Source organism: Monodelphis domestica, chromosome 4 (assembly GCF_027887165.1).
Source record: "Monodelphis domestica isolate mMonDom1 chromosome 4, mMonDom1.pri, whole genome shotgun sequence".
Taxonomy (NCBI): Eukaryota; Metazoa; Chordata; class Mammalia; order Didelphimorphia; family Didelphidae; genus Monodelphis; species Monodelphis domestica.
Window position 1 is genome coordinate 436,707,023 of NC_077230.1, and position 24,949 is coordinate 436,731,971.

The 24,949-nt window shown below is 39.9% G+C and overlaps 1 protein-coding gene across 3 annotated transcripts; it reads left to right on the plus strand.

Moving 5' to 3' along the window:
• Positions 1–24,482, plus strand: LOC100619603 (zinc finger protein 345-like). 3 transcript variants are annotated; one of them, XM_016422369.2, is made up of 6 exons: positions 1–115; positions 1,315–2,030; positions 2,791–2,915; positions 14,897–15,023; positions 16,049–16,144; positions 17,601–24,482. In XM_016422369.2, exons 2-6 carry the CDS (start codon positions 1,691–1,693, stop codon positions 19,607–19,609), a joined length of 2,697 nt encoding a protein of 898 aa, XP_016277855.2. In that variant the 5' UTR covers positions 1–115; positions 1,315–1,690; the 3' UTR covers positions 19,610–24,482. The 3 variants fall into 3 exon arrangements, with proteins under 3 accessions (XP_016277855.2, XP_056652448.1, XP_016277854.2); XM_056796470.1 differs by having other exon boundaries at positions 57–192; XM_016422368.2 differs by lacking the exons at positions 1–115; positions 1,315–2,030; positions 2,791–2,915 and having other exon boundaries at positions 2,938–15,019.
• The last annotated feature ends 467 nt before the right edge of the window (positions 24,483–24,949 follow it).

Consider the following 24,949-nt stretch of genomic DNA (forward strand, 5'->3'; position numbering starts at 1 on the left):
CCTGTCGTGACGTTACGCACACCTCGGCCCCTGCTCCTATGGCAGCCCTGGGGCATGCTGGGCTTGTCGGGATCTCGGCAGAAGCTGGCTGGAGGGAGCGGAGGTCCGCAGCTGGGTGAGTGGGAGAATGAAGGCGCGGGGTGGATAGTCGTGCGTGGGCGCAGCGGGGAGTGTGCGTGCCAGCGCGGGTCTGTGAGTGAGTTTGTGTCTGTCCATCCCTTGAAAAGGGACAAACAGACAGAGGACACCTGTGATACCCAGAGGAATCACGCATCGCTATTGGGGGTGGGGCGGGAGAAAAAGAAAATGATCTTCGTTTCTAATCAATATTGTTTGAAAATGACCATATAAAATAATGTTTAAAAGAAAAAAAAAAGGGACAAACACGGAAGTTCCCGTGTCAGGCCAGGCCTCTTGGTTAGGACCGGGAGCCGGGGGGCGGGGCTTAGTCCTCCCCAGAGGAGCGAATGCTCCTCCCTAACTGCCACCCCACCCCCGCCCTGGGGTCCGGAGGCAGCTGGGGGATGGGCGAGCCGGCTGGTCCGGGCCCTTCCCCAAAGGGTCCATTCGGACCGGAGAAGCAGCCGGGGGAGAATCAGTTAGTAAACTAAGTTCATTTCCTGAGAGAAGGATTCAGAATATAATATAAGATATAATCTATGATTGATAATGAAATAATCCGAATATTTAGAATATGTGTAACAAATGGCAGATCTTTAGATCCTACTGGAAAAGAGGAAAATGTGGCTACAACGTGGGAGACTATTGCATAACAGTTAAAAAAGAGCAAACCTATTTGGAGCTTAGAGTATGAAATTGTCCAAGAATGACCATGTGACCTGGTACATCAGAAAGGTTAGCTGACATTGACAGAATGATGTGTGTAATCAACAAGAAGCATGTAGTGGAAAGTTAGTGCGTGAGGGAACGACTGTCTAGTGCTGTGGACAGAACATGCTCAGTGACAAGGATTCAGTCCTAGTCTAGCTACAGGGAAGTTGGCCAGGGCACTCCTCTCTTCTGAGCTTATGGGCCCAGTGAAAAGTGTGATGACGATGCTGAACCTCCCTGTGTCACAAGTGGGGTGAAATTCCAGTGTGATTGTAGGTGTAGGTATCTCTCAATCCACCACACGTGGATGTGACCAAATGGTGTATCCAAAGACTGATTCTGCCTGCTGAAGTTAGAAAAGTTTTCTTCCTGAACGGGAGGGAAAATAGAATGAAAATCAGTTTATTATCTGCCACAGAGAAAGGAACTTCCATTTCTCTGTGTGCATCTTTCTGTGTATAAACCCTTATTTATCTTGTGCAGATGCAGACAGCACGTTTGAAGTGATGAGATGACCACCACGCTGAGCCTGTGTGGAAGGGGATGAATTCAGGAGGGATTTTTCCTTTGACTTCAATTTAAGAAAAATCTGTGACTGATTACAAGGGAGAAAAAAATCCAAAGTGATTGTGGATTTGATGAAACTGGAAAGAGATTCAGACAACATTCAATTCTAAATCCCTCAGGGACTAACTGTTCTCAGGATAGTGGATATAACAAATGCTTTCCTGAATTGGTAGAGCTTCCTCAGTCCCTTTGGAAATCTCCTGAAATGCACAAGTATCAGGACAACCTAAGAGAAATGGCCTCCAGGTGAAGTTCAGACCTCATTAGAAATTTAAAAAGTTATCCTGAAGAAATGCATTCTATAGGTAATGAAGGAGGGAAGACCTTTCCACAGAACTCTAAGCTTGCTGGACATCAGAGAATCCACACTGGTGAGAAACCTTATGAATGTAATCTGTGTGGAAAGACTTTCACCAAGAGCTCTAGTCTTACTAAACATAAAGGAATCCACAATAAAAAGGGACCTCATGAATTTAAAGAGTGTGGAAAGGTTTTGAAAGAGAAAGACAATCTTGCTGAACATCAGAGAATCCATACTGAAGAGAAACATTTTGACTATAAACATTGTGGAAAGGCTTTCACAGATGTCTCTAATCTTATAGAACACAAGAAAATCTACACTGGAGAGCATGGTAAAGGAGAAAGGGGAAAAGGTGGTCGATAGATTGGGGAAGGGAGATCGCAACAAGGATTGGACTGGTGTGTGTGGCCCAAGTGCAGTTCTAGCGCTGGGGTGGAGTTTGATTTAAGTAAGATTTAGGAAGGAGAGGTAGATATGATCTGGAGGTTCTTCAGCCCCTAGGTGTGATTGTTTCTTCTCTTAAAGCTTAAATTGTCTTTTGCTTCTGGAAGTTAGTTCTGCATATTCAGGTAGCCTATAGGACTGAGATAGTACCCCTCCCTGCCCCCTTCCCTTTTCTTTGGGCCTCATCTTCCCCATATGACCTCTTGACCAGCATCTGCCAGTTATGCTAAGAGCAGACCTGCCTTCTGGACTTGCTCCCAGCCCATATTATATATCTAGGCTCCTCATCACTTCCTAAAAGTGAGTGTCAACCCTACCTTTACCCCTGGGTTACTTTTGCCCAACCTTCATATCCCAACCATAGTATGAGAAGGAGATCTGAGTCAGGGGTCATTGAAGTTCTCCCTGGTTTAATCCTATCCGGTATCCCAAGCCCCTTCTGCCTCTTGGGTCTTTGTAGGAGGATAGGGGAGATGAATGAGGCCAAAGATGGAATTAGTGAGGATGGAACGTTTTCCTGTACTGTCCAACTTTATTTCTAAGCCTGTCCCTCTCTATTCCCCTCAGACTGAGTAGGGTCTCCCTAGAGGACAGGGGGAGGGCCTTTTCATCCCCTCTGAAACCTCACCTTCTATAATTTCTTATAGGTATGCAAAGAGAAAGTTTCTCCAACTTGAGTATCCTCCTCCCTGAGGAGCACCAAAGTCTAGCCCTAGGAGAGGCCTTGGAACCAGAGAGAATGACGCCTGACACCCAGAGACCCCCATCTCAGGTGAGTGTAGTCCATATCCAGACCTGACTAGCTTCATTCCAGGTGGAATCCAGAGGAATTAAGGAATCTCTATCTTTTTTTAAACATTATTTTTTGGTCATTTCCAAACGTTAATCATTGGAAACAAAGATCATTTTCTTCCCCACCACACCTCCTCCCAACCTCTTCCATAGCCGACGCATCGTTCCACTGGGTATCACATGTGTTCTTGATTGGAACCCGTTTCCATGTTGTTGTTATTTGCATAAGAGTATTCATTTGAGTCTCTCCTCAGTCATATCCCCTCAACCCCTGTAGTCAAGCAGTTTCTTTTCCTCCGTGTTTTTACTCCCACAGTTTATCCTCTGCTTGTGGATAGTGTTTTTTATATCCCTGTAGATTGTTCAGGGACATTGCATTGACCCTAATGGAGAGGTCCATTACCTTCGATTATACCACAGTGTATCAGTCTCTGTGTATAATGATTTCCTGGTTCTGGTCCTTTTGCTCTGCATCACTTCCTGGAGGTTGTTCCAGACTCCATGGAATTCCTCTACTTTATTCTTTGAGCACAATAGTATTCCATCACCAACATATACCACAATTTCTTCAGCCATTTCCAAATTGAAGGGCGTCCCCTCATTTTCCAATTTTTGGCCACCACAAAGAGTGAAGCTATGAAAATTCTTGTACAAGTCTTTTTCCTTATTATCTCTTTGGGGTACAAACCCAGCAGTGCAAGGCTGGATCAAAGGGCAGACAGTCTTTTATCACCCTTTGTTTCCCTGGATATCCTTGATCCTTTCTTTTTCCAAATGAACTTTGTTATGGTTTTTTCTAAATCAGTAAAAAATTTTTTGGAAGTTCAATGGGTATGGCACTAAATAGATAAATAAGTTTCGGTAGGATGGTCATTTTTATTATATTGGCTCGTCCTACCCATGAGCAGTTAGTGTTTTTCCAATTGTTCAAGTTTAGTTTTAGTTGTGTGGAGAGTGTTTTGTAGTTGTGTTCATATAGTTCCTGTGTTTGTCTCGGGAGAAAGATTCCTATGAATTTTATTTTGTCAAAGGTGAATTTGAATGGACTTTTTCTTTCTAGTTCTTGCTGCTGAGCTGTGTTGGAAATATATAGAAATGCTGATGACTTATGTGGGTTTATTTTGTATCCTGCAACTTTGCTAAAGTTGTTGATTATTTCAATTAGCTTTTTGGTTGAATCTCTAGGATTCTTTAAGTAGACGATCATGTCATCCGCAAAGAGTGATAACTTGGTCTCCTCCTTGCCTATTTTGATGCCTTCAATTCCTTTATCTTCTCTAATTGCTACTGCTAGTGTTTCTAAGATAATGTCAAATAATAGAGGTGATAATGGGCATCATCTTCACTCCTGATCTTATTGGGAATGCATCTAGTTTATCCCCATTGCAGATGATATTAGTTGATGGTTTTAGATATATACTGTTTATTATTTTTAGGAACGACCCTTCTATTCCTGTGCTTTCTAGTGTTCTTAATAGGAATGGGTGTTGTATTTTATCAAAGGCTTTTTCTGCGTCTATTGAAATAATCATGTGATTTTTGTTGGCTTGCTTATTGATGTGGTCAATTATGTGGATGGTTTTCCTAATATTGAACCAGCCCTTCATCTCTGGTATAAATCCTGCTTGATCATGGTGGATGACCCTTCTGATCACTTGCTGGAGTCTTTTTGCTAGTATCCTATTTCATATTTGTGCATCTATATTCATTAAGGAGATTGGTCTATAGTTTTCTTTTTCTGTTTTTGGCCTGCCTGGCTTTGGAATCATTACCATGGTTGTGTCATGAAAGGAATTTGGTAGAACTCCCTCTTTGCTTATTATGTCAAATAGTTTGTATCGTATTGGGGTTTGCTGTTCTTTGAATGTTTGATAGAATTCACTGGTGAATCCATCAGTCCCTGAGGATTTTTTCTTAGGAAGTTCTTTGATGGCTTGTTGGATTTCTTTTTCTGATATGGGATTATTTAAGAAATCTATTTCTTCTTCTGTTAGTCTAGGCAATTTATATTTTTGTAAATATTCATCCATATCACCTAGGTTGGTATATTTATTGCCATATAGTTGGGCAAAGTATTTTTTAATGATTGCCTTAATTTCCTCTTCATTGGAGGTGAGGTCCCCCTTTTCATCCTTGATGCTATTAATTTTCCTTTCTTCTTTCCTTTTTTTAGTTAGATTGACCAGTACTTTGTGTATTTTGTCTGGTTTTTTCAAAGTACCAGCTTCTAGTCTTGTTTATTAGTGCAACAGTTCTGTCACTTTCGATTTTATTAATTTCTCCCTTAATTTTTAGGATCTCTAGTTTGGTTTTCTTCTGGGGGTTTTTAATTTGTTCGTTCTCAAGTTTTTTGATTTGCATTTCCAATTCCTTGATCTCTGCCCTCCCTAATTTGTTAATATATGCATTCATGGATATGAATTTTCCTCTAAGTACTGCTTTGGCTCCATCCCATAAGGTTTGAAAGGATGTCTCACCATTGTCATTTTCCTCAATGAAATTATTGTTTCTATGAATTCTTCTCTATCTAACGGATTTTGGAGTATCATATTATTTAATTTCCAATGAATTTTTGATTTGGCTCTCCATGTACCCTTACTGATAAATATTTTTATTGCTTTATGATCAGAAAAGGTTGCATTTGTTATTTCTGCTTTTCTGTAGTTGAGTGCCATGTTTCTGTGACCTAGTATATGATCTATTTTTGTGAATGTGCCATGTGGTGCTGAGAAGAAGGTGTATTCCTTTTTGTCCCTATTTATTTTTCTCCATATGTCTATTAACTCTAATTTTTCTAAGATTTCATTCAACTCTTTTACCTCTTTCTTATTTATTTTTTGGTTTAATTTATCTAAATTTGATAGTGGTTGGTTCAAGTCTCCCACTAATATGATTTTACTGTCTATTTCCTCCTTCAGTTCTCCTAGTTTCTCCATTAGAAATTTGGATGCTATACCATTTTGTGCATACATGTTGATTAGTGATATTTCCTCATTGTCTATACTCCCTTTTAACAGAATATATTTACCTTCCCTATCCCTTTTGATCAGGTCTATTTTTGCTTTGGCTTTGTCAGATATCATGATTACAACTCCTGACTTCTTTCTATCAGTTGAGGCCTTATTCCATCCTTTAATTCTAACCTTGTGAGTATCAACCCGCATCATATGGGTTTCTTGAAGCCAGCATATGGTAGGGTTTTAGGTTCTAATCCAATCTGCTATTTGTCTATGTTTTATGGGTGAGTTCATCCCATTCATGTTCAAAGTTATAATTGTCACTTGTGGATTTCCTGGCATTTTTATATCTTCCCCTAGTTCTGACCTTTCTTCTTTAGCTATATCCTTTTGAACCAGTGATTTAATTTAGGTCAGTCCCCCTAGTTCCCTCCCTTGTTTTCAAGGTCTGTGACCTTTTCAGTGAGATATTTTATGTTTTCTTCTAATTCATTAATTTTTTGGCTTTGCTTTATTACTTCTTGCTGTTTTGCAAGCTCACTGTCTTCCAGTTGCTTAATACTGGTCGTTAGGGACTGGTTTTGCTTTTCAGCTTTGTCTCTCCTTCTATTAGATGCTTCCAGCTCTTTCTCCAATTGTGAAGTCTTGTCTGTCAGACTGCTGATCTCTTTCTCCCATTTTTCTTTCCAGAAGTTTTCCATCATTTGGATAAGCTCCAATTTGAGTCCTTCCAGAGCTTGTGGATAATTTTCATTTTGGGAGGCATGTTTTGATTTTGTTTGGATTTCATCCTCTTTCTCTTCTTTTCCTTGGGTGCTCCCGCCATAAAAGTTTTCAATAGTCACTTTTTCCACCCTTTCTTCTTGGAGGCTTGATTTTGGACCGTGTGAGCCATTCCTTTGGTGGTTTTATTCCCCTTTCCTTTTTGGTCTGGGGTCTGGGTGATATGGGTGGTTTTCTGTGAATTTAGGTTGCCTCAGACTTGTTCTTCCCAGCCCCTGAGGTTCCTTAGAGCGCAGGCCCCTGTGTTCAGCATAACCACCCCTGTGCTTAGCAAGAGTACCCCTGTGTTCAGTGCGCGGCAGCTCCTGTGCTCAGCGCGGCCTCCCCTTTTCTCTGCTTGGCCTCTCCTGTGTTCATCGCAACCCCCCTGTGCTCAGCCTGGCCACCCCTTTCTCAGCGCAGCCTCTCCTGTGTTCAGAGTGAGGCCTCACCTGTGCTCAATGCGGTCGTCCCTTTGCTCAGCCGAACCTCCCCTGTATTCAGTGCAGGATTCTCCTGTGATACCGCCCTGAGAGGTTGTTTCCTAACAGTCTTTAGATCCCAAGAACCCTGGTGTGCCCCCCCAGACAGAGACATTCCTCACTCACTCTCTGTACCAGTGAGTGCTCTGATAGTTTACTCTCATTTGTTGGGGGAGGTGGGGGGGTGTAGGGTGGCTCAGTTCACGTTTTTGTGCAAGCTTTTCCTCCTTCTTATATTGTGGAAATGTTCAAGCGCCATGTACCTTCATTTCTGTGGGGTACTGGAGAGTTCCTCCATTCTTCCAAAGGTGATTTTTATGGGCTTTTGAGGTAGTCTATTTCATTGGGAAACGGGGAGAGGAAGAGATTCATGGCTAGATTGCAGCCTTGTTTACTCCGAAGTCAACTAGGAATCTCTATCTTGTTAGACTTGAGGTATCCTTTGCGGTAATGTCATCAGAGCAGAAATTTTCCTCCTAAATCCCTTCCTTTTACCATTTCTTAGGTGTAGTCAGTATGCATTGAGCAAGTGGCTGCTCTGTGCCAAGCACTGTGCTAACCTCTTGGGGATGCAAAAGAAGGACATAAAATTGCACTATGTTATGGGAAGAAACCATGTGAGCATCTATGTCTAGAAAAGCCAAATGCAGTATAGATGGGAGCCTTCTGAGAGGGAAGGACGTAAGAGATTTAAGGATCAGGAAAAGCTTGTTTTTAGAAGGTGAGATTTGACCTGAGATGGAAAGGAAGCCAAGAGACCCAGGGAAGGAGGGAAGACACTCCAGTATAAGAGACAGTCATTGGAAAGGGACAGAGTGAGGAAATTGAGAGTCCTGGTCATGGATCATCCAGGAGGCCAGTGTCCCTGAGTGAGAGAGACAGTGGAGGGGAGGAACGGTCAGAAACTTGGAAAGGGGGTCAGGGATGGCTAGGTGGTATCTGCTGTTTGCCACTAGCCCTCTCAGTATGTAAGTCATTTATTCCTGTTGGGAGAATTGTCATTGTCCTTGTATCAAGGGTTACCATAAAACAAAGTAATTGTTGCTTGTTTGGTTCTAAGGTTGACACTCAGCCAGACTGAGGCAGCAGCACAAGAGGTGGACAGGTCCATGACAGTTTTTGTATCCACTCAAGAAAATGACCCACATGTAGGGTAGATGAAAAACATTTGGGTCCCTCACACCTAGAGATCACATATTATGTATGTAGTGATTTGTCTTGTGTGTTTGTTTTCATTTAGGCATTTTAGTTGTGTTTGACTCTTTGTGACCCCATTTGGGGATTTGTTGGTAAAGGTCCTGGAGTTTTTCAGAGCCACAGGTAGCTAAGGGCATGGGCTGGGCTTTACTCTCTTCCTATTGGCTGTCTCCAAAGTCCTTTTCAGAACCTTCTTATGTGGCTTCAGACCCCTCAGCTTGGCTAAAATTGCTCCCACCAAGCTACCAGTGACATCTCTCTTTACAAAGCCTCTATGGGCTACATCACTGCTTGTTGAGTATGGGTGCAGAAATTCCAGACCTCGTTAAACTAAGTAGGGTGGAACAATGTAGAGTTCCTAGGACTTGATTTTGTTAGACCAAGTATCTCCATTGTTACAAATCAGGAAATAGCTAAATCAAATCTTCTAAAGTTTGGTCTGAGAAGGGTGGAGTAATTTTAAAATTGGCACTTCACAAAGTCCCTATGAGCTACATCACTGCTTATTATCAGTGTGAACTCTAAGATCAACACTGCCTTCTCCCACATACACTATGTTGCATGAATTTTCCAGGTCCTTGGTAGCCGCTGCCTAAATAAGCCAGTTCGGTTTCCAAATAGACAGGTACACTGTGATCTATTCTTCTACCAAGACTGTGACCCGATTAATCAGTGATGGCCATGTGTCTTAAACATCCAGGAATGGCATAGGGATAGTCTCTTCTCTTGACCTCCATGCCCATTATCCTGATATAATTCAGGAGATCCTATGGAAAAGGAAAATTTTGTAAATTCTTATGAATCTACAAAATGAAAGGGAAAGTACAAGTTGTTTTATTGTTCAGAAATTTTATAATAGAAGTGAAGGAAGCTTAAAGTGAAATATAGATTACAAATAGAAGACAAATCATATGTTGAAAACATAAACATACTTACATGAGGATAGCAGTAGGTCTAAGCCTGAGCAAATACATAATCCACACATAGTTTCTGGTGGGATAATAAATGCAAAAATCTGACTTTAACATTCACCCTACTGTGGAATTAACATCGGATTCTTGAGTGGTTATGGCACTGGAAAAGTTCCACTGGGAATGCTGAATCTAGAAAGACTTCTTTTTGGAAAGATTATGGTCCTAGCAACAGATTATGTCTGCCTAAAGACCAATCTAGCTAATTCTGGTCCTAGAAACGTATGTTAAAGGAACCAGAGTGGGTAATTTGATGAAATTAAATGCTGATAGAAGCATGGAGAAATAGGCCTAATATTAGATTGCTAGAGCAACTGTGAATTGAGTTTTAGAAAACAGGATGGAAATATACATTAAATGCTGTAAAACCATTCATGCTCATTTACCTAGGAATCCAATTACAAGGATTCGGCATTATTAAGAGGACAGGAAGCTGTGTGAAAAGCTGTATTAAAATATTAGTGGAAGCTTTGTTAGTAATTACAATGAATTGGAATTAAAACAAATGCAGTGATTGGAAGAAATGTTTGAATAGATTAGATTATTTTAATGTAATAGATTATACTATGTTATTAGAAATGACAGATATTGAAAATATTAAGAAAATAAGGGAAATAGATGAAAAGAGAGTAATATAATTCATTGTATGATAAGATTTCTTTAAAAGCTACAAAATCAGTTTGGATGAATAGCTGATTCTTGGTTAAAGACCCAACTCTCTTGCCTTTCTGAATATCATGTTCCATGCCTTTCGGTTGTTCAGTGTGGAAATTTCAAGGTCTTGTGTGACCCTGATTGGCATTCCTTTATATCTAAATTGTCTTTTTCTGATTTCTTGTAAGATTTTTTCTTTTGCTTGAAAGCTTTGGCATTTGGCAATTACATTCCTGGGAGCTGTGTTTTGGGGGTTTAGTGTAGAGGGTGTCCTGTGAACTCTTTCAATGCCTGAATTTCCCCCTTGCTCTAGAATCTCCGGCAGTTTTCTTGGATTATGATATCAATATTACTGTTTATTTCTGGTAGACCCAATGAATCTCAGATTGCCTCTCCTTCCTCTGTTTTCCATGTGTGTCACCTTGTCAGTGAGATATTTTATGTTTTCTTCTAATTCCTTAATTTTTTGACTTTGCTTTATTAATTCTTGCTGTTTTGCAAGATCATTGGTTTCTGTTGCTCAATTCTGGTCCTTAAGGCTTGATTTTCTGCTTTGATCTTTTGGCATTCAGTTGTAATTTTTTGGTTCTCTAATATAATTTGTTGGTTTTCCTTTTGAACCGTTTCCCACTTCTCTTTCCAGAGGGCTTCCATTTTCTCATGATAAGCTCCATTTGAGACTTCCAGGCATTGTAGACAATTTTCATTTTTTTTTTGTTTTTCCTTTGTTTGACTTTCGTCCAGTATTTCCTCTGTACCTTGGGTTTTTCCTCCATAGAAAGTTTCGAGGGTGACAGTCTTCTTTTTTGATTTCTTGCTGGGATTTTGAGGCTTCTGTGCACAGCCATTTTTTCTGGATGTTTTCAGTTCCCTCTTTAATCAGAAATCAGAGTCTGCAGAGCAGAGTTTTTTTTTGTGTATGGAGTTAATGAGCAGGGTCTCAGTTTTCCTCAGTCCTTTGCAGCTTTTCTCAGTGCCTTCCTCCAGGGGGCACTTGGTGTCTGCTCTCTCTTTCCCGCCTCGTTTTCTGGTTTAGTTACTTTTGGGGGTTGGTCCCCAGCCGACCAGATTAATTCCCAAGGACCCTAAAAATGGTCCCTGTTTGTTCCAGAGGGATTCCTGTCTCACTCCCTGACTCTGGCGGGTGCACTGGCTCTGGGCACCTAAAGTCTGCTCTCTCTCATGTCTTGAGTTTTTCTGCCTAGCTGCCTTTGGGGGAGGGGGATCCCCTTGCTGTCCTAGTCAACTCACAAGGGCGCAGAAGTGCCCTCTCCTTGCTTCAGAGGCGCCCCTTGCTCGTTCATCTCAGCGTGAGCTGGCCCCGGCTCTGGCCCTGTAGTTGGGGTGGGGCAGGCTGGATCCTGTTGCGTTTGCGTTTTGGAACACTGGAAGACAGTGTGGGAGAGATTAGGTTTGGATCAACACCTCACACCCTACACCAAGATGAACTCAAAATGGGTGAATGACCTGAATATAAAGAAGGAAACTATAAGTAAATTAGGCGAACACAGAATAGTATACATGTGAGACCTGTGGGAAGGGAAAGACTTTAAAACCATGCAAGACATAGAAAGAGTCACAAAATGTAAAATAAACAATTTTGATTACATCAAATTAAAAAGGTTTTGTACAAACAAAACCAATGTAACCAAAATGAGAAGGGAGGCAACAAATTGGGAAACAATCTTTCTTCATAACCAAAACCTCTGACAAAGGTTTAATTACTCAAATTTTATAAAGAGGTAAATCAATTGTACAAAAAATCAAGCCATTCTCCAATTGACAAATGGGCAAGGGACATGGATAGGCAGTTTTCAGATAAAGAAATCAAAACTATTAATAAGCACATGAAAAAGTGCTCTACATCCCTTATAATCAGAGAGATGCAAATCAAAACAACTCTGAGGTATCACCTCACACCTAGCAGATTGGCTAACATGAGAGCAAAGGAAAGTAATGAATGCTGGAGGGGATGTGGCAAAGTAGGGACATTAATTCATTGCTGGTGGAGTTGTGAATTGATCCAGCCATTCTGGAGGGCAATTTGGAACTATGCCCAAAGGGCGATAAAAGAATGTCTACCCTTTGATCCAGCCATAGCACTGCTGAGTTTGTACCCCAAAGAGATAATAAGTAAAAAGACTTGTACAAGAATATTCATAGCTGCGCTCTTTGTGGTGGCAAAAAATTGGAAAATGAGGGGATGCCCATCAATTGGGGAATGGCTGAGCAAATTGTAGTATATGTTGGTGATGGAATACTATTGTGCTCAAAGGAATAATAAAGTGGAGGAATTCCATGGAGACTGGAACAACCTCCAGGAAGTGATGCAGAGTGAAAGGAGCAGAACCAGGAAAACATTATACACAGAGACTGATACACTGTGGTACAATAGAATGCAATGGACTTCTCCATTAGTGTCAACGCAGTGTCCCTGAACAATCTGCCGGGATTAAGGAGAAAAAACACCATCCACAAGCAGTGGACAAATTGTGGGAGTAAAAATACCGAGGAAAAGCAACTGCTGGACTACAGGGGTTAAGGGGACATGACTGAGGAGAGACGCTAAATGCAAAGACCAACAACATGGAAATGGATTCGAATCAAGGACACATGTGACACCCAGTTGAATCGTGCGTCAGCAATGGGAGGGGTGGTGGGAGCCGGGGAGGAAAAGAAAACAATCTTTGTCTCCAATTAATAATGTTTGAAAATGAACTAATAAAATAATGTTTAAAAGGAAAAACAAAAAGCTACAAAATCAAGAGAAAAAAGTATCAAAGTAAAACAAATTCAATGAGAAGTCAGAAGCAAAGACTGTTTTCTTGTTAACAAATACGTAAAATTCATGTATTTGAAACAAATTATAAACATTGTGAAGTTTGCCATTTTGTACATACTTGTTTTTCATTTGTTTACTTAAATTTTGTTGTTGGTGCTATGAGTATATAATTGAAAAAATGGGGGGAAAGTGTGTACCATCTGTTTTCCATGGATCAGTTTGATAACATAAATGAACTCTTCCAGGTAGCACAGTTTTACCAGATCTGGCCACTCTCTTGTCAGTTATCCCTCAATCTGCCTCTTCACTCATTCTCTTGACCCTTGGTTCCCGAGGTTCTAGAGTCCCTAGGCTATGTTTAGAGCATTTGTTTTTTATAAATGAATTCTTGTTGAAAATTAATACTGAATTATGATGTTTTTGTGGAATAATTTCCCCTTTAGCCCCCCACGCAAGTACCAAAGCCCACTCTTCCAGTGTGTCCCCTCCCAAGGCCATGGAAATACGTTGGAACCTGCTTTGTTTTGTTTTTTTTAAACAAAAAAAAACTAAGAGCAGGGTTGGCAAGCCATGGTGAACCTTGAACCATTTTGAGAGAATGCTAGGCCAGCCACAAGGCCGAATAAAGTTTGAACTGGTAGCTTTCTTGTATGGACAAAGCCCTGCTTCTCCTGTAATGAAATAATGAGGGAGCAATTGAAGCTTCTGAGTCCCCTCTTCATTGGCTGTTTATGAATCAGCGATCTCTTGGAATGTACAGGGAAAGGACTGAGTAGTGAGCTGAAGGAAATAGATAGATAGATAGATAGATAGATAGATAGATAGATAGATAGATAGATAGATAGATAGATATTAGAATTCTAACACATTAGAATGTCTTGATCAGTCAATTAACTAATTTAACATGAAGAAATTCAGTCTCTCCAGAATTTCAATCATTACATTGTCAGTGTCTTTCTTATGAATAAGCTCATCCCTAACCTCATTTAATAAAATATATTTTTAATTAAAAATATTTCTCCTTTTCCCATCATAATTACTCTTCTTTCAATGTAATTAAATATTAAAAATGAATGGATGTCATTCACATGAAATTAATCACACAGAAAAGACATAAAATGTAAAATATTTTGGCTAAGACACATCAAAGCCAGTGTTTCCTCAAATCCTCAATATGACACTGGATATCTCTTCTTCACTTGGATGGAGACAGTCTGATCCCATGTAGAAAACAAATTATGTGACTTTTTTCAGTAAAGGAAATATGGTGATTTGTAGCCTTCAGGAAAGTCTCTACCCAATCCCCCCACTCCTAATGAGAATAACAGGCATGCTCAGAAAAGCTATGAATATTAAATTATGTTCCCTTAAGGTAGAGTGAACTTATTAAAGCACATGTGACATGACACAGGAGGGGTAAATATGACTAGAGGAGAACATATTATAGGTGTGTTGGGAAGTTGTACACCTCCACTACCAGTGGAGAAAGGAGGGAGGACTCTGTGGCCAGGTATGTGGAATAAAAGCTTGCTGTGCCAATCCAGGTATGTGCCTACTTGTTGGAGACCTGCTCTTGCAAGAACATCTTAATAAAATACCTTCCTTCTTCACTGTGGTTTTCCATTGAGTTCTACATAAGACTATTGTTTCTCACAATCTAGATAAAAGTATTTCAACTTTTTTTGAAATTAAGTAGGAAATTCCTTTTTCTTTATTTTTCCTTATTAATGATTAGTAATGTTTTTTACCCAGAATACACCATACTTGCCCCCTTCTCACAAACTCTTTACAAAATGCTCTTACTAGATCAATTCTGACGTTTGTGATGAGGAAGAATTTCAGATCATCTCTCTTTCTCCTCCACAGAATCTCATACTTTACATATCATCTCCCTGATTCCATACGGAGAAACATTTCAAAGTACGACACTTCTCCAGGTTTTACCATTCCAACATGATTCTCACTTCAGATACAAATGCTTTTCTCAGTATTCCATTAGGCTCTGAATGACTGCTCTCCAGTGCTAGCTCTGATGCTATTCAAGGTTAAAAGTTTGGGGTAAATCCTTTGTGTGCTTCAGTTTCCTCCTATGTGTTGATGAGGGTTGATGATTTCTGAAGTCTCAGCTCTAAATCTCATGACTTTTGCTGATTTAGGAGTCAGTAACGTTCCAGGATGTGACAGTGGACTTCACCCAGGAAGAGTGGTGCATGTTGGACTGTTCTCAGAAAAAGCTGTACAGGGAGGTCATGCTGGAGAATGTGCAGAATCTGCTCTCTGTGGGTAAAGACCATTTCCTCTGGTAACTCTGAATCTGCCATTAAAGGAATGTTTTCATTCCAGGCCTAATGTGTAGGATTTTGAGCCTTTTATCAGTTATTAAAAAAGCAAATGTGCTGATCTCTCCACAGGGTCCTTCTGATGTCTGGTTTTCATGAAAAAGATTTTCGAATTATCTGATGGGAAACTGAGACATTGCTTTGTTGTTCTTGAAATTGTCTCTTTTCTATTTTAGGTAGCTTAAGGTTAAAACTCAAATGAGTATTTACAGTCTTGAAGCTAATCTAAGTGAACTGGAATCTAGTCTGCAAACTCTCATATCCATGCGGCTTTTCCTTGCAGATGGACATTGACCCTCTACCTGTCAAGGCAGCCCCTCTATCTTTGGCATGAATCTAGCCTTTAGATAAATCCTGTTTAGAAATATAAAGTGAAAGCTCATGGTCCCTAATTCTCCCTAGGCTATCACAATGATCATGATTCTTCCCTCAGATTCCAGCCCACATGATAGAAAAGGAATGGAAAGGAATGAGCATCCCTATATATATCTGCTTTATGTCCTGAACTAGGTAAAAGAGTTTATAATTTTTACCATTTGGTCTCAACATTCCTGTGAGTTTGGCATTATTATCATCATATCACAGTTGAAGGAACTGAGGCATACAGAGGTAAAATGACTTGCCTAAGGGCCAACCAGTTCCCCTGTATCTGAGGCTGATTAGAACTTGTCTTTCTGACTCTAAGATCAGACCTCTTCCCCCTACACTGCCAGCTGCCTCTAATTTCTAGGTAGTAGCAGCTGTGGAATGTGGCCATCCTTCTATGACAGGAAAATGAAGATGAAATTTTCTGATTCCAAATGGGTTTAATGATCTCTGCCCCTCTCCAAAGGTGAATACTATGAAAATCATCCTTGAGGCTACCTGGGAACCATCCCATGGTCCTTGCTTGCATGACCCCTTTCCCTAAATAGGACTAAATTATCTATTTCTCTCTGTTCTTAATTCTTCTTTATTCCTTATACCCAGGGCTGCCAGTTCCCAGAGAAAATTTGTTATCCAGTTGTCAGCAAGGGGACTCACCGTGGTTGTTAGAACAAAAAGGCACAAGGATCTTCTGTGCAGGTGAGTGAGATAAAGCAGGTACATAAGGGCTACTATCCAAAGAGACCTCTATGTGTTACAGGGAAGGAAGTGCTAGACTTGGGGCAGTCAGATCTGACTTGGAATGTGTTTGTAGAAACATTTTAGCAGTGGGATTTGGGGCAAGTTATTAAATCTATGAGCCTCAGTTTTCACTTCTGTAATAATGAAGAGAGGTCAAGTTCCATGGCCTGTCAGTTCCTTTCCAGTGATAAAGATAATATCCTCTCTAACAAGTCTTTGTTGGTATTACCAGAGCATGGAACTCTGTTGAAAGCATCTAGAAAGGCCTGAGGCTTTTCAATATGAATTCTTTGCTAGGTTTATTCCAGCATACAAGTATTTATGAAGCTCCTACTATGTGCCAGTTCCTATGGTAAGTCTCAGGAATACAAAGAAAGGCAAGGGAGAAGCCCTGCTCTCAAGGAGATCCCTATTTAATGAGGAAGATGACATGCAAATATTCAGGTGCAAATCCACCATATCCAGGACACATTGGAGCTAATCCAGACAGAGAAGGCCCTAGGGCTAAGGAGGAGTGGACAAGACTTAGTGTGGGATGAGGGATTTAATGAGAGACTTGAGGGAAGCCAGATGGGCATCATCAGCCTGAGGAGTTGCCAGAAAAAAACCCTGGGAGTCAGGTGGATAGTGTTTCCTGGTCAAGAGATCATTGCATGTGTGGAGAAGACTAAGGTGAGGGATGACTGGAAAGGTAGGAAAGGGGCAGAGAATGAAGGGCGTTAACAGCCAGACCCAGAGAGTCTTATATTTGGTCCTAGTGATAGTGAGATAAGGGAGTTTTTTGAGAAAGGAGTAAATTGATCAGAAGTGTACTTTACGATGATGAATGTGACAGCTGTGTGCAAGATCGAGTGGACTGGAGAAAGGCTTGAGGCAATAAGACGAAGAAGTAGGTCCTTGGAACACATCAGGATTGATTCCAGAAAGAAGTACTATTCAGAGATATCACAATGCTTCTAAAATAATCAAAATGGAATATTGGGAAAATTACCTGAAATTGACAAAATTATAATTATAATCAATTACAGGCATTAGAATGTGCAGTAGGGAAAAACTGTCTAGTACTATGGACACAACAAGTTCAGTAACAGTATTTGAACTGTAGTCTACCTGCAGGGAGGTTGGCTCTATTCTGAGCTCATGGCCCAAGTTATAAATTATGATTACAGTGCTGGACCTCTCTTTGACAAAGGGGTGTCATGAGATTTCAGTGTTATTATATGTGAAGATATTTTCAAAATGAACCTTTCACAGATATAACCAAATGATGTATTCCAAGACTGTTTCTGCCTCCTTCTGTTTGAAGAGTCCCATTTTAAATTAGGAAAATAGAATAAAATCAATTTACTTTCTGCCATCAGAGGAAAGAACTTGCTGTTTGTTTCATTGTTATATCATCATTTGTTTTCTACAGATGCAGAGATCTGTTTTGAAGTGAAGGAGATAACTACAAAGCCGAGCCTTGTTGTGAAAGGATCTGGCAAGCAAGGATTTATAAATGAGGATCCCTATGATTTCATTTTGAGAGAAAGCTATGAATCTAATATCAAAGTAAATAAAAATCCAGATAGTGACAGTGAATTTTATGGAATTGCAAAGAAATTCACACGATATTCAATCCTAAATCAATATAAGAAAATAACCTCTGGAAATAATTATCATCAGAATAATGAATACAAGTACTTCCCTGAAAAAGAAGAACTCCTTCAATCCTATGTGAAACCTCCAGAAATACCCATATATGAAGATTATCCAGAGGAAATGGCCTTCACTTGGAGTTCCATCCGCATTAGACATCCAAAAAGTAATCCTGGAGAGAAGCTTTCTGTGAGTAGTAAATATGGGAAGTCCTTCTATCAGAATTCTGAACATGCTCAAGATCATATGATCCATACTGGAGGGAAACTTTGTGAATGTAAAGAATGTGAAAAGGCTTTTAACCAAAGGGATCATCTTGTTGCACATCAAAGAATCCACACTGGAGATAAACCTTGTGAATGTAAACAGTGTGGAAATGCTTTCACATGGAGGGGAAATCTTGCTGAACATCAAAGAATCCACACTGGAGAGAAACCTTATGAATGTAAGCAGTGTGGAAAGGCTTTCACACAGAGGGTCAGTCTTGCTGAACATGAAAGAACCCACAGTGGAGAGAAATCCTATGATTGTAAAGAATGTGGGAAGTCTTTCACATTGAACTCACAACTTGCTAAGCATCAGAGAATTCACACTGGAACAAAACCATATGAATGTAAACAGTGTGGTAAGGCTTTTTCATGGAGAAACGGTCTTGCTGTACATCAGAGAATCCACACTGGAGAGAAAACTTATGTATGTAAACAGTGTGGAAAGGCTTTCACAGCTAGCTACAGTCTTTCTGTACATCAGAGAATCCACACTGGAGAGAAACCTTATGAATGTAAACAGTGTGGAAAGACCTTCACACAGAGCTCTGCTCTTACTGAACATCATAGAATCCACACTGGAGAGAAACCTTACGAATGTAGACAGTGTGGAAAGGCTTTCACAACTAGCTGTGGTCTTGGTGCACATCAGAGAATCCACACTGGAGAGAAACCTTATGAATGTGAGCAGTGTGGAAAGGCTTTCAGACAGAGGGGAAATCTTGCTGAACATCAAAGAATCCACACTGGAGAGAAACCCTATGATTGTAAAGAATGTGGGAAGACTTTCACATTGAGCTCACAACTTGCTAGACATCAGAGAATTCACACTGGAACAAAACCGTATGAATGTAAACACTGTGGTAAGGCATTCACATGGAAAAGCAGTCTTGATGTACATCAAAGAATCCACACTGGAGAGAAACCCTATGTATATAAACAGTGTGGAAAGACTTTCACAGGTAGCTACAGTCTTTCTATTCATCAGAGAATCCACACTGGAGAGAAACCTTATAAATGTAAACAGTGTGGAAAGACCTTCACACAGAGCTCTGGTCTTACTGAACATCATAGAATGCACACTGGAGAGAACTCTTACAAATGTAAAGAGTGTGGAAATTCTTTCACAACTAGCCATGGTCTTGGTGCACATCAGAGAATCCACATTGGAGAGAAACCTTATAACTGTAAAGAATGTGGAAAGTCGTTCACATTTAGCTCAAAACTTGCAACACATCAGAGGATTCACACTGGAATGAATCAATATGAATGTAAACAATGTATAAAATCATTCACATTTAGCTCCCAACTTGCTATACATCAGAGAATCCACACTGGAGAGAAACCTTATGAATGTAAGCAGTGTGGAAAGGCTTTCACACAGAGGGGCAATCTTTCTGCACATCAAAGAATCCACACGGGAGAGAAACCCTATGATTGTAAAAAATGTGGAATGGCTTTCACTTTTAATTCACAACTTGGTAAACATCAGAGAATTCACACTGGAACAAAACCATGAGAATGTAAACAATGTGGAAAGGCTTTTACTCAGAGAGATGGTCTTGATGTATATCAGAGAATCCACAATGGGGAGAAACCTTATGAATTTTAACAATGTGGAAAGGCTTTTACAGCGAGCGGCCATCTTGCCAAACACCAGAGAATACACACTGGAGAAAAACTATGACTGTAGTCAGTTTGGAAAGGTTTTCACATATACCTCCATACCTGCTAAATGGCAGAAAAATCCACACTGGGGAAAAACTTCATGATGGTCATGTATGAACCTGAGCTTTTAGTTGTTAATCATAGCTTATTTAAGAATAATCAATTTAGATTTAAAAAAAGTCAAATTCTCTAAGCCAGATAATTAGGTGTATTGGGAGAGGGCCTAATCCTCCAATAAACTGGACTACTCATTAATATTGGAAGACCCCAAGTAATGTGAGAGACCTTTTATAACCTCTAGAAATAGTCAAGTTTTACTTAAAAGTACAAAGAAAAGTGTAAAACTAGTCATACCCTTCAAAGGATGAGGACAACCAGCAACACTGTTCATTGGCTAGTTCAATTAGGAAGCAACCCTTATTTGTCCATAGTTAGATCAGCTAAGTAGATCTTTTGACCATGATGTAAGAGTCATTTGATGATTATCAGGGGACAAGGATTTTCTCCGGATAAGGATGGGTGTTAATGGATAGCACTATGTCTGTTCATGAAACTAAGGTCAAAGCAAATGATGACTCATTCCTGAGCACAAGTTAGGTGCATGTTACATCAACTCAAAAGGGTAGGGCTAACTCTAAGGACTAAGTTAAAACAGTTTAAAAACTTTACTAAAATATAAGTGAAAAACCCTTCTAAAATCATGACTTAATATTATCATAGAACTATAATTATGATTATCTGAAAGCTATTACTAACATTAAAATCTCACCATGTCTAAGAGGGTAGGGGTATTTTCTCACAAACAGAAGAGAATTCACATGGGAGAGAAATCTTAGGAGTATAAGTAATTTAGCAATAACCACTTCATTCCCATTCCCAAGGATTCCTATTAATTAGAAATCTTAGCACTCATGAATGAGGAAAGACATTCAAAAGGAGTTCAGAGCTTGCTAAATATAAGAAAATGTCTTCTGGGTTGCCATATATGGATTCCCTATGGGACGATTTTCATCAAGAGATTATCTCTTACATGGTGCAGAGAAGTTTAATGAATGTGCTCAAGGGGAATGTGTTTTTCTCTGGGGAAGGGTGATGATAATTAATTAGAGAAATACAAATTAAAACAGCTCTGAGGTAGCACCTCACTCCTATCATGTTGGCTATTATGACAGAAAAGGGAAATGAGAAAATCTGTGCGAAATGTCGGAAAATTGAGACACTAATGAACTGTTGAGGTAATTGTGATCTGATTCAACCATTTAATTTATTTGTTTATTTTTTGGTTATAATAGCCACTTGATTTCCCTCCATCCCCTCCACCCACCCTTCCCATAGCCAACATGCAGTTTCATTGGGTATTACTTATGTCCTTGATCAGAACCTATTTCCATGTTGTTTGCACTAGGATGTTCAATGATTCAACCATTTTAGAGAGAGTAATTTGGAAGTATGCGTAAAGAGCTCTAAAAGTCTTCATACCCTTGAACCCACATTATCATTACTATGCTTGTATCCCAAAGAAATAAAAAACAAAAAGGAAAAAGGAGCTGTCTGAACAAAAACACAAGAAGCAGCTCTTTTTGTGGTAGTAAAGAAATGGAAAATGAAGAGAAATACATCAATTGGGAAATGGCTGAATAAATTGTGTTATGTGATTGTACTGGAATACTATTGTGATATGATTCATGAGAAGCCAGAGATCAGAAAAAGCAGGAAAGACTTCCATGAACTGATGCAGAATGAAGTAAACAGAATCAAGAAAACACTGAACACGCTGATAGCAATGATGAACAGTATAATGAACAACTCTGAGTATAACTTAATTATTCTTAGCAATATAATGATACAAAAAAAACCCCAAAAGACTCAAAATAAAATTTTTCATTCACTTCCAGAGAAAGAACTGATGGAGTCTGAATCTGGACCAAAGAAATTTTTTTTCACTTTATTTTTTTTATTTGAGTTGCCTTCCACAAAAGCATTGCTATGGGAAAGTACTTGACATGATTGCACTTGTAAAATTTTTACCCTTGGGTGGGAAGGATGAGAAAAATCGAGATTCAAAGAAAATATTTTTAGATGTAGGGTATTGTGTTTGCATATATTTGGGGGGAAAGTAAAAGATTACATGGGGGGGTTGGGATGGAGGAAAGAATAGTATGATCAGTAGAGGACAGTATTCTTCCTGGATTGAATGAGTTTGAACACATCATACTGTGGTTAAAGTTTAATGTATCTAATTCACAGGGGAAAGCCTCTTGCTGCATACAGATCTTTAAAAAAACAAGCAAAAAACAGTATATGAGAAAGATTTTGGAAGGGATCTAAGGGACTGAACCCCTACTGTTCAGACCATTATGTCTAAGGACTCTGATGCAGTCAGCTGATCTCTGGGTCTGAGCAGAGATCCAACCTCTGTGATGAGGTAATAAGGGAAAAGTTGAGGTCTCTAAATCCATCTCATCTCTTGAAATATCAATCAAGCAGGACTGTCAGGGGACATCCTACAGTTGAGCTGTCAAGCTAATAAGAGACAAGACACAACTTCCTTTATAAGTAAGAGGCAAGATGCTTTTTTCACTTTTCTTTTTTATTTAATTTTATTTATTTAGTCAATTTAAAATTTAGAATCATATTCTTTCCCTCCCTCCCCTACCACCACCCTTCCCATACCTGACGCGCAATTCCACAATTTGTTCAGCCATTCTCCAATCAAGGGCATCCCTTTATTTTTCGTTTTTTTGCCACTTTAAAGAGAGTGGCTATATTTTTGCATGGACATATTTCCTTATTATCTCTTTGGGGAACAGACCCAGCAATGGTATGGCTGAGTCAAAGGGCAGGCAGTCTTTTAAAGCCCTTTGCACATAATTCTGAATACCTTCCAGAATGATTGGATCAGTTCACAACTCCACCAGCGATGTCTTAATGTCCCAGTTTTGCCACATCCCCTCCAACATTTATTATTTTCCTTTGCTGTCATATTGGCCAATCTGCTGGGTATGAGGAAAAGAGACCATACCAAAGGTGGGCTGGGAGGTCAGAGGGGCCTGGATTAAGAAGAGGAGCCTCCTCACAGGCAGGATGGGAAGACAAGAGGGTGTTTTTCTTGCTAGATGTAACTAGATTTAGAAGGAAGAGCTGAAGGAGTCAAGCCAGAATAGTCTGAATCTAAAGATGTAATAACCTCTTGGCTCAAGGACAATGATGGCATCGTGTCGGGGGTTTTCTTCAACCAAACTACTTTCAGGGGTGGTGGATTTGGTTGACTTGTGTGAATAAGGGGATGACCAAGAACAAAGAGGAATCTGAAGTTTGAAGAGATGCTTCAGCAGAAGAGCAAATGGAATCTTTATCAGACCTGTGGGGAAAGGGAGAGAGTTCCATCCAAGTTCAAAAGCAGTTGGAGCCAAAGAGAAAAAAATCTTCTTATCTGGGACTCTGGATCTGGGTGGAGGAAGTACAAATCTCAGAATCCTCTTGCTTGAATTGAATGAAGATCCCAGTTATCTACTGAAGCTAATTTTGGGATCAAGACTCTTTCCTTTAGGGGAACTCAGAGCTTAGCTCTGATCAAATCCTCAAGAGTTCTATTAGGAAAGAAGTATTAGGAACTTTCCTCTTCTTTCAACAACCCTACACTCCAATAAATTAGAGCTATGCCAGAGATTGATTCAGAGTTTGTGTAGTAGGAGGGGAATTTTAATCTATCAATTCAGAAGGAGGCTGTGGGAGAACAGACTTAGTCTAGACTGCCTGACTCCATTGATAACAACCCAGCTCAGTGAAAGAAAGAGGAAGTGCCACATAGAATTCAATCTCCCAACAACTGTTCCGTGATTCCTTCTCTTCTAAGACCCCCTCTCTATTACACTTGTGAATATGATATACCTATAATAGCCAATAGGTATACCCTTTAGAATTCTTATAGTCAATTGCCACTTTTAGTTATTTCACATGAACCAGATCTTGGCCAACTAAAGGATTTACTACTCATGATTTACACAATCTCTTTGCTTCCTTCTTTGACATACCATGTTCTTTTGGGAAATTAGGATCATCCCAAGAATTTAATAGTTTGTTCAGGGGTGAACATGGAGGAATCTTTCCTGATTTCTTCTGATTTGTTGCAGTATTTCGCACAATGTCTAGTCTTTTGACCCTGAATTTAGAAAAAAAGTCTAGTCTTTCTGTCTAAATCTATTTAGGAAAATCCCTGGGCCTTTTTGCCCTATCTGAGTGAGGCTTCTGCTCTCGCTGCTACTGCTGAAGAGTTCAGTAGCTGTGGTACAAGTCTGTTACTGTAAGGGGCTGTTTTGGCTATTTCTGAATGGGCAATTCAAACAGTGAAAGGATCCCAAAACATTGGGAAAAAAACTTGAGACACAACTTCCTTCCATTTTATTGTATAAAACAACCAAGCTAGAGTAGGAGTAAATAAGAACCCAATACAAGCAGTAGTAATTGTTGCCAGGCAATAGTGCCAATAATAAATATATATCAATTATTATTGTTGTGTGATGATGTTTGAAATAATGAAGCACTGAATTAGCATACTTCATTAATATTGTGTAGAATTAGTTTGGCTTAATTTGGTTTTATTATTTGTTTTTATTCCATTTAATTCAATAGTATTTTTAATTATTAATAATTCTTTAATTAACTTGATTTAATCAGGTTAATGTATTCAGTTATATTTGATTCTATTAAAACCTTTAATTGCCTGTAGTTTTGCTTCTTAACTGCAGGTGGCACTACACTTGTGTGTACTGGCCACTGGGAGCCTTTAGCCACAGCTGGGAGCACAGAGCCTCAACCCCCTGCTAGCTGGTCAGGGTCCAGCGGGGGGCACAGGAGGGGCTTGGGCCGGGGTCTTGGCACGCCTTGTGTTGTGGATGAGAGAAAATGGGAAAAAGCCTTGAGCAGAGCTGGGGCAGCAAGACCTGAAGAACTAACTGTCCATCAAGGAAAGCATTCTAAATGGATGGCGACCAGGAAGGCCCGGTGAAGTGGGAACAGACAAGCTGGGGAACTTGGTCTCTTGCCCTTGAGACAGAAAGGAGGAAGGACAGGAAATTCCTGCTCTCTGGTTTCTCCCTACAATATTCATTTGACCAAATGGACTTGGCAGCGGCCAGTGCAGGGCAGGGATTAGGAGCTCCTGCTGGTATTCTGCTGCTTGAGAAGCTCC